This window comes from Hemicordylus capensis, chromosome 5 (genome assembly GCF_027244095.1).
Source record: "Hemicordylus capensis ecotype Gifberg chromosome 5, rHemCap1.1.pri, whole genome shotgun sequence".
Lineage (NCBI taxonomy): Eukaryota > Metazoa > Chordata > Lepidosauria > Squamata > Cordylidae > Hemicordylus > Hemicordylus capensis.
In genome coordinates, this window is record NC_069661.1 from 221,723,453 (window position 1) to 221,734,219 (window position 10,767).

The 10,767-nt window shown below is 43.1% G+C and overlaps 1 protein-coding gene across 1 annotated transcript in view; it reads right to left on the reverse strand.

Moving 5' to 3' along the window:
• The window catches only part of ISX (intestine specific homeobox), a 29,932-nt gene extending 19,836 nt beyond the window's left edge, over positions 1-10,096 (reverse strand). Inside the window, exons 1-2 of the mRNA XM_053256245.1 lie at positions 10,073-10,096; positions 8,789-9,002 (exon numbers count right to left, since the gene is read on the reverse strand). Of these exons, the coding sequence (XP_053112220.1) occupies positions 8,789-9,002; positions 10,073-10,096 (238 nt within the window). The remainder of the gene's footprint in view (positions 1-8,788; positions 9,003-10,072) is intronic.
• Between the last annotated feature and the right edge of the window lie 671 nt (positions 10,097-10,767).

Genomic DNA, 10,767 nt, shown 5'->3' on the forward strand with positions numbered 1-10,767 from the left:
AAATATTTCCATGTGGCTGATGTGGCCTATCAGTGCATTTAGGCAACCCAAATAAATTCCTAGTAAAAGGAAAATGCCCTTTGGAATTACACAGGGCTATCAACCCAATACAATGGTCCAAATCTTATCTTTTCATGATTCTTCAGTGGAATGCTAATACGATAGTCAAATGCATCCCAGATATGTTGACTGCTGAGACTTGGTGCGAAGTCTGGCTCTGAAATAACTAGGAAAGAAAATAGTAGTAGAAAACTGATTAGGTCTGCATTATTTTCTTGGGATGAAGCTCCTTTGAACTCAATGGGATTTACCTGAGTCATTCTGTATCAACTGCAGTTTCTGGACTACATACAAAGGCAGCCCCATATAGAGTGCATTGCAGTAGTCATGTCTCAAGGTTACTAGCATATGTACCACTGTTCTGAGGTGATTTATCTCAAAAAATGGACACAGCTGGCATTAGAGGTGTCCATAAACTGGTTTGGCAGTCCTTTTCCAGACTGCCAGCTCGGAGGTCCGGCGGTTCAGCTGTTTTGGCAGTGGGGGGTTATCTTTAAGGCTCTTACCCCCACCCCATATTTCCCCCACCAGCGCTGTCTGCAAAACTGCAGTGTAACCTCTTGCTGCCCTGGTTAGCATCAGACTGGAAGTTGCCGGTGCATGTGCTGGGTTGTGTGGACTCTGGCTGTACAATGCCTGTAAGTCCCAAGCCAGACAGTTCTAGGTTGTTGAAGTTGTGTCCAAACCTGGTCAGTGGCTTTAGATCAGTCTTTAACTAGTGGCAGCCTACCTTGAAGGAGCGGCACGCTCTTAGATTTGGGATAAGACCAACCTCTCTACTGAGGGTAGAGAAAGCAAAGAGTAACCCCCATTTTGTCACATCAAGTCTGAGACCAAGTCTGTCAGCTCAGTTAGGGACTCCGTTGGGGAGTGGGGTGATCAGTACATAGGCGCAGAGCCAGCCGAGCGGCGGCCTGCATCCAGCTCTGCTCGGTGGCCCCCTCTGCGTTTGCCCGTGTGCGTGACATCACATGCACGAGGGCATGGCACGGGCTCTGGAGGAGCCCATTGCGAACTCTCCCTTCCCACGCCAGGGCTGCCGAGAGCCCGGGCGAACACTGCTCTAGTTATTTCAGGCAGCACAGACTGCCCGATAGGACGTTTCCCCCTTCCTCTCCCTCTCCCTCTCTGGATGCAAAGGGGACATAGCCTGGGCTGCCAAGAGCCCGAGCAAGCTCTCAGCATGTCATTTCAGGGAGCATCGGCTGCCTGATAGGACATTTCCCCCCCCTTTTATCCCTCCAGAGAGGGAGAGGAAGGAAAAAGCATTCTATTGGGCAGTCTGTGCTGCTTGAAATAACTAGCACAGGGTTTGCCCGGGCTCTTGGCGGCCTGGGTGTGGGAAGGGAAGAGTTCACTCTGGGCTCCTCTGGAGCCCAAGCCATGGGGCTTTGGTGGCCTTTTCCATTGGCGGCCTGGGATCTTTGAACCCGTTTGCCCAATGGTGGCTCTGTCCCTGTCAGTACACTAACAGAAGTCTCAGTCTATCCTTGGTCCCCAAACAAGTACACACATTTGATACAGTCAGACACTTCAACAGGGATCCTGGTAAAGCAGATGTTATTCTCATAGACCACAGCCAATCCACATCCTCTCACCTGCTTCTCAACAGAGTACCCTGGAGGGGGAAGCTGGGACCAGACTGGGCCACCAGCCTCCCCCAACCAAGTTCTGTGATACATGCCATTTATATGTATTTATTTATTAAATTTATAAACAAAACAAACAAACAAAATGTATTTATCTATCTTAAATTCATAACTGCGCATTTATTTATTTATTTATTTATTTATTTATTTATTTAATGAAATCAGTATTTATTTACTACATTAATCTATTTGCACGATCAAGGTAGCTAACAAATTGTGGGGGGATCCTTTTGAAAGTCAGCCCATGGAGGATAGCTGATTGCTCCCTGGAGTCACAGAGATAAGAGGAAAAATAGAGGCGTATTCCCCCCGTCACCTATTAGCCCCACTAACTAGTTTTAGGAGTGGGTGGGTGGATGAAGGATGGGAGGCCAAAGCAAAACTTTGAGGGGATGAAGGGTCCAGCTCAAAGAAAAAGTGAATTTCTTGAAATGGGGCTGAAGGAGCTCAAGGTGAAGAGAGGACCTCTCAGAAGCTCCTAGTGTTTGCTTCTATCAGATATGACTGCTACTGTGGTCTGTTCTGAAAGTAAACATTGAGATTAAGAGATTGGAACCATGACAATCCCTACATGAATAAAGATGGATATTTTAATCTCTGCTTCTTCTCTGGGAGAAGCAGTGATAATAATTTCCCTCTGGGAGAGATATTGAATATGAGTGCTCTTGTGATTTATCCAGGCCAACAATTATTTATTTATCTACTTATTCATCTATTAATTAATTAATTAACTACATTTCTAGACCGCCCCATCCAAAGGCTCTGGGCAGTGCACAACAAGTTTAAAAAGACATTTTTTAAAAACCACAATAATGGAGCCACTCCGATAGAGGGAAATTCCCTAGATTTAGGGACACTGCACACGATGCTACAAAAAGCTTTTGCCCTTGAATTTCTGATGATCATGCTTGAACAGGAGCCCTGCTAGAAAAAAAGGTGGCAGCGAACCTAATAGATCAGAGGTGAATACGAAACGTGCATCTTGTAAAGCTCCAGGGATGTGTCCCATTTTCACATCTGACCTTTCTGACATCGCAAAGGTTTAAGCCTCTTCAACAGTTTTCTGCTCTCTTGCATGAGGTTTTAAAACATGAATAGGAAAATGTTAACTTCTGTTGTAGCCTTCAGAATATTCTCTTCGAGGGAGACAGGAAAGTGGAGGAGGGGAATCAGAGAGTGTTGGGCTCTTGAGTCAGGCTGACATTTTCTTTGGTAAATGTAACATTTGACTTCCAGAATTTTTGACATTTTAGCCTGGCACAGGCTAAATGAGAGAAATGTTTCTTTTTGGCTGAGAAATGGCTCTAAGGTCTGATTCAAATAGCCTCCAGCATTTGCAGAAAGATGTAGGAAAAATGTAGATAGGGTGGTAGTATTTGATTCTGGAAACACTGCTTGGAAGTAAAGAGGTGGTGAGTGACTGATTCCCTAATGGACATTTTGCTACCAAGAATGCTTAGAATAAGAAGACAACAGATCTTTCATTACTGCTATACCATCTGAAGAAGCAGCTCAAGATCTGATTGAAATCTGAGGTCATGTCACACACTCTACTTTTTTAGGTATACAATATATACACCCAAGAGGTTTTACATGCAAATATATTTTTTAAAAATGTATATCATAGATACACTAATCAAGGAGCCATGATTGTCTGGAGATTCCTATTGAATGGGACAAACGGACATCTCAAACACTAGCAGGCCATAATTTATAGTTGGAGGGCTTTGACTTCATGGGTTGCAAGTCGCCCTAGGTCTGCTGGAAGGCTATGGGGCTGTTCTCATGGTCCTCAATGGGGTAGGAGACACATCCTACCCAAGTTTGAGAACTAAGCATACTCCCATTTTGTGATAATCTGTGAACAAAAAACAAGAGGTGCGGGTGGGGAGGGGGAAGTAGATTATGTGTGAAGCTCACACTTGGTAAGAAAAAGATTGGGGTGAAGGGTTATTTGCATGATTCCTTTCACAGGAGTGCTTTGTAATGCCTATGGTGTACCATACAAATTTTCCCCTCATTCAATTCATTATTTCAAAACTCCCCAAAAATAATTGCAATGGAATTCAAATGGTGGAAATGTCAAATGTTTCATTGTTGTTTCCAAGGTGTTATAAATGATGATTTTGAAATGGGCTGGAAATATCTATGGCATTATGTTTTTATGATCAGCTCAAGCATAAAGTATCATTATTCTCATACAAAATGCATCTGATGCTGTCCTAAACTGCGCCAGCAATAACGTGTGCTTCGCACATGGCAGAAGCAGAAAATCAATTGTTTTCTTCTAGTGGCTTGAAGATGCTTCACACTGTTCCTTAACAGACTGAGCTTTTACTTAGCTGAAGAAATTCCCTTGTCTCATGTTGGTTTTCTTTAAACAAGAGAAAAAGGAGCATTTTCAGCTCATTTAGTCAGAAGGGCAGGTCTTGCTTTTGCTAACAAGGCAGAGAAAAGAGCCTGTGTCTGCTCACTCGGAGGGGAAAACTGGGATGCAACAGGCTTATCAGGGCAAGTTCACATATGTGTACTGTGTGCATAATTCAGCAGCTGTAGCCTTAAGCAGATATTCACAGTACATATGGGGGTGGGCGGGGGAAGATTGAAATCATAGTGACAGGTTCTGCGTGTAGGGTTCCAGAGGCATATTGTGAAGGTAAACACACATCTGGAGTGCCACAGGGGAACATAGAAACATAGGCAGCTGCCATATACCGAGTCAGACCATTGGTCCATCTAGCTCAGTATTGTCTTCACAGACTGGCAGCAGCTTCTCCAAGGCTGCAGGCAGGAGTCTCTCTCATGTTGGTTCAATTAAAAAATCTTGTCCTATAAAAATAAATAAATCTTGTCCTATCTTGGAGAAGCCAGGGAGGGAACTTGGAACCTTCTGCTCTTCCCAGAGCGGCTCCATCCCCTGAGGGGAATATCTTGCAGTCCTCACACATCAAGTCTCCCATTCATATGCAACCAGGGCAGACCCTGCTTAGCTATGGGGACAAGTCATGCTTCCTACCACAAGACCAGCTCTCCTCTCCTAAACATATTTGGAATGTAGGAAACTGCCTTATACTGAGTCAGACCATTGGTCTATCTAGCTTAGTATTGTCTTTACAGACTGGCAGCAGTTTCTCCAAGGTTGCAGGCAGGAATCTCTCTCAGCCCTATCTTGGAGAAGCCAGGGAGGGAACTTGGAACCTTCTGCTCTTCCCAGAGCGGCTCCATCCACTCAGGGGAATATCTTACAGTGCTCACACATCAAGTCTCCCATTCATATGCAACCAGGGCAGACCCTGCTTAGCTAAGGGGACAAGTCATGCTTGCTACTACAAGACCAGCAGCTGTGTAGCACAGTTTGGCATGGAGAGACAGCTGGTGGGGCAAAAGGTTAAGTCAGTGATCTTCACTGTTTTGCAAGTGCAGGCTACTTTGGCGAACAATATCCAATGTGAGATCCATTTTCCACTGTGCTTATCGCTGCCCAGTACTGTGCTTTTCTCTATGTTGGGAGGGACCTTTAAGAGAGATGAAGCCCTCTCTTAAGAGCTCTAGGAGGAAAGCACTGGGAAAGCACTCCCCAGTACTCCATGTACTCCTTCCAAGATGGTGCAGGGGCCCAAGATGGCTCTTTTTCTCTTAAGGAGCCCCCTGTTGGACAAAGTACAGGCTTGCACAGTGGGAACAATAATCTCCCCATGGTGCCAGGGGCACTGTGTAGATTATTCAGCTTTGGCTGAAGTTTCACACAAGCCGAATAAACAATTAGTCAGGAAGCCACACTTAGGGTTGATGGGGGCCACCACTTTACAATGAAGAATACTGGCTTAAGTACTGCCCTGTTGCTTTTCTGCTCAAAAGTGTCCCCGCCTGACATGCTTTCCCTGGCAAAAAAAAAAAGTGTTTGTTGGAGTTTTCTTACAAGAGTTGCATGCATGCTACATGTAGCAGAGATACACAGTACAGAAATGGGTGCTCAATCTTAGATTGCAATCATTAAGGAAAAGAGTACACATCATTTTCTGTTGTAGGGAAAGGATTTCAGTAATCCCAATTATAACAGAGCAAGCATGTGTGAAAAGAACAAAGCCCATTAAGAGTATATTGAGAAAGACATTTAAGGTCCAAATACTGTAACAGGTTTATTAAGGAGGTTGCATACTTGGATAGAAAGCCTGTGTCCCTGAGTTTTCTATGACTTCATAGTGCAAGGGAAGAATAAGGAAGGAGTAAAAGTTAAAATGCAACAAGCAAGAAGGAAGAGGAGGGATGAGTAGGTCCTGAGAGTATCAGTTTACTAATCAGAAGCCAGAACAGAGAGAGAGAGAAAGAAGAAGAAGAAGAAGAAGAAGAAGAAGAAGAAGAAGAAGAAGAAGAAGAGTGGGGAAACCAAGATAGTAAACCTTGCTTACTATCTCTATTCCCAAAGCCCCTAGTGGCCAATAGGCTAGAACGTGTAAAGAATCACTGCTCCTGGGGCTGTGTCTCCAACAACATGAGTTCCCAAAAGGATGCAAGATCAGGGTTTCCAACTCTGAGTTATCAGAGGTTGTTGAACTACGGCTCCCATAATCCCCACCCCAATGACCTTTGGTAGTCCAATGACATCAGAGAACTCAAGGCTGGAACCCCTGCATTAGAGGGAAAGGGCTGTCTAAGGGCTGCTGCACATTTCCTTGTGAAAAAAGCACGTATACATTGCAGACATGTGGCAAACACACATGGTTTTGTTACTGCAGGTATATAGGTAGGGAGTCAGAATTGGTACTGGGTTTCCACATTGCACATGTGAAACACACACACACTTTCATTACATGCTAGAGTGTTCATGTCATGCACAAGCTATTTCTCTGCATTGAAATGACACCTGAAAAGGAAGGAAGAAAAATCGACCCTCCATTAAACTAGTCCCAAATCATAAGGAGATTTAGAGTACAATCCACCAGAAAATTCTCCTGAGCAAGTCTACTTGAAATGAATGAGAGCCATGCAAGAGGATGGTATAGATTATACTCAAGTGCACCTGTTTTCTTCCTGAACAGATCAGCGTCTGTTGTAAAATGTCCTGGTTAATATGAGAACTCATAGCAACAGAACCAAATATTTCTTGCAGCACTAGAAAATTAGCTCAAGTACCCATATCGTCTAGTTTTCGTTGTCACTACCGTGTTTACATTGGCCATGGTGCTTCATAAAGACTTTGCAGCTGCTTCCCTTTGTGTATGTTAGCACAGGGCCCTTCAGTTCTCAGCACCTCATCTCTTTGAAATCCTAGACTGACAGTTGCTTGGTTTTGCCATTTCCATATGGCACGAAGCGGCTTGAAGTTATGTTAATACTACATATCATTTGACAGCATCAGGATACCCTGTTTGGACATAGCCTATCTTCCCCATTTCATTTATCCAACGATATCAGCAAGTTGCCTATGTAATTTAGGGCTGCCAGATCAAATGTTTAACAAAAAGTGCTGCAAAAGTATGGGGTTACCGTTAATGAAATTATGTGAGATTCTCTCCCATAGAAGGTATTAACACAGCATAGCAAAGATAGCGATTATTACCTCCTGCTGCAGTTGCGAATGCTGCTTCCCTTGCATACTTTTACACTTTACATATGTGCTATCCATATATTATGTTGAATGCATGTACAATCTGTGTACACTGTACACGTGTACAGTTATTCAAACATTCTGTTCAATGCACATATACAGTAGTACTCTTCCTATCTGTACCCTGAATTTGAGGGTGCCTGTACCCAGGTTCAGTTTTAAAATGAATGCATGTACAGTCATTCACAAAAACACATGTACATATGTACAGACAGAGACGCTCGTACCCCCACCACCACCACCACCTTGGGCCCCCGGTCTGTGGCCTCCAAGGCCTGGGGGGAGGGCCTCCAAAGACTGACAGCTGATCACGGACTTGTGACACTCTTTTCTAACTGTGCAGGCACACCAGAGCGCCTCACAGAGCTCAGAGGTCACTGAGCCAGACAGTTAGGCTCATCAGCCACGGAGGGTGGGGGAGGCTTGCTCACCTCACCCCCCACCCCCAGCCATGAACATGGCAGCTGGAGTATAGGTGGTTCGGCCTCACAGTAGCGGCGGAAACAAGGAGTGCTCCCGGTGGCGAGGAGGAGGAGGGATTGTGGCCATTTTTCTGGATGTGGATTACTAGTGTTCCAGAATATAGAATACCCATTATTTTGTATAGCACTCTTGAAGTTTGAAAAACTGTGACAACCCTTAACAACAGCAGAAAACTGCGACAACCCTTAACAACAGCGGACACTCCTTAAAATAAGAGCCATCATAGATCCAATTTGATCAGTTTCAATCCAGTACACATTCACTGGAGTTGAAATGGTAGGAAAGACAATGCAATACTGGTTGACATGATGAGTAAAACCACTCAAAGGCATTGCATATCTTGCCCTTTTAATTTCAATGGGACTACTTTGAATAATTTCCCACATGTCAGCTGCTGATTGCAAATGGGCCTAAATACAGGGACACCCATTTCAAAGTAGGTTTATCTAGAAGGTTAGGTCACATAGTTCATATCTTCTAGTTTGTTTTTACTTTAAGAAATGTCAGGAAAAGCGATGCACCTTCTGCCTTCAGTGCATTTCCAAGCTGGGGAAGTAGCACCTATTATATTTCTGCCTATCATGCTGCTATTAAAGGTGCAACACCTCTATGCATAAAAAAGGTAGCAGCCCTAACCAGGTCACCTTATTTTATTTATAAAATATGCCACTGACCAAAGTGACTTACAATAAAACAAAAAATACAATAATAAGTAATGCGAGTAAAACAGACTACAATCAAGGTACATTATCTTAGTGCTCTATTGTCAGAGAATACATGAATTCTACCCCCATCCTCTGTCCGTTCGAAAGGGTTCTATGCTGGTGCTGTAGTAAAGTAACTTTGAATGCACAGATTTTAAGAATCCCTCTGAAATCTCAATGAGATAAATTATGGCTGATGGTTGTTTTCAGCAATAAAACTCTAGAGACATGTGAGGGCATAAGAGGATCAAAGCTCATCCAAGTTTCATAGACTAGGTGCTTACCCTTAGACATTTCCAAAAGTGGCTCTGATCTCTGGAGGTGAGCAGTCTCCACCTGAGTTCTGCAGAGTGTTGTACTGTGTAGGCAGGTCTTACCAGGTGATGGTTTTAAGATCTCCTCAATAGAAAAAGACAACATGGGCTTCCTTTGGTTATCATATTCCTCTGAATTGCTCATCTTTATTCCATTATGAGGATAAACAAATTCAGCATCAAACTTGTTTATTGAGGTAGGCAAAATATGCTATGCATATTTCAAAATCTTTCTGCTGTTCATGTATGCAGGAAAAAAACACACACCACAGATTGATATTCGTCCTCTCCTTGCTAACACCTGCTGAGACGAATCCAAAAGATGGAAGAAAGAATAAGGCCAGTGTTCTAGATCAGATCCCTGAATTCCACCACACGATTTAGAAATATTCTTGAATCACTAGGAAAGTAACAGTGTGACTGATAAATAGAAACAGTGTGGGTATCTAGCCTTACAAAACAATCATCCCGGTCCAGTTTAAAGTTTTAAGGAACTTTGTGCATTATCACTGTGATCTCAGGAGGAGGAGTCTTCTTAGCAAATTCAAAGTCTTCCCAGAAAGGCCCATGAAAGAACTGCTCGATATGGGCATGTGAGTATAGTCAGGTTATTGCTTTCCTTTTTTGTCTTTCCGATGAGATCTGCATACAAGCGCTAGCTTTTTATTTTTGGACCAATGGGAACTACGGGACTTGAAAAGAATAATCAGGCTAGGTCATATACCTCGTGGTTGTTTGGAGATTATTTGAAAGTCTTGAGAGTAAATGAAGACAGTTCTTGGAAAGATCACAGTTATCCTTTCTGGGGATTTTATTTTCGGTATGTTTTTGAAACTGGGAAAGTCCCCAAACTGTTGTCCTGCAAGCGGTTTTTGAGAAAATGGCAGCAGGAAATAAAACGTAAATGCCTGAGAAAACAAATAGACAAAAGGTCTTTCTTTTTCTGCTTCAACAGAGCTGGTTTGAGAAACATCCCAAAAGTTAGATCTTCCTTTCTATGTCAGTTCCACAGAGAAAAGCTTCCAAGGTCTCTCTTCTTCTCCCACTCTGTCTGGTTCTTCTAGTTACTTTTAATTTAATGGAGATCACACCATAAAATTGCCTTTTAAAAATCCATAAATTCTTCTAAGATTTCACATTGCCTTTGCATGTTATGTTTTGGGCTCTCTTGTTTCAGCCTGCTCCTCTCTGGTGGCTTTTACTATCTCTCTCCTGTAATTGTATTGACAGACCGTTCCTTATTTGTCCAATTACCTGACAGTCGGGTTGATATCCCATCATATGATCCTTTGTAAAACTCAGGCTGAAATTACTGTGTAACCAGGTGGCAATAAAGTTCACCTGATAAGATGAAAGACTTTTGGCATTTTCCAAGGCCTGGGGAATGAAAGTGGTTGAACAGGGAAAGGAATGATGGCGAAGTTTCAAAATATTAGTCAAACACAATGGAGTGTGCATGTATGTTTAATTACCTGACTGTACTAATCAAAGCTCTTCCTAGGAGGTAAGACAAGACCAACTTTTAAACTGATAACCAAAGAGGAACTGATCATTTATCATTTCCTTTTGTTTTACTTCATATGGAACTTTAGGGCCAGCACAGTTTAGTAATCATATCAGTGCTCCCACCATATTAAAGTTCATGAGAACCCTTTGCCAGACTGTATTAAAGGCCTTCTGCCATTCTGAAATTCAGATTCCTTCCTTCATGGGAACAGCAGATGTGTGACTGTTTATTCTCTCTGCAAGATCACTGATGCCAGTTCATACATGCATGTGCATTCATTAATTACTCAGCATACGAAGACTCACAGCTGAATATGTAAACCACACTTTCAGCTCCATTTCAGCTCCATCCTCCAATATTGAGGCTGTTCTCACATGCAGCCTACCTGGGCTAGGGATGCCCAGCCTAGGTTAGGCTGCATGTAAGAACTGCTGGGAGCCAT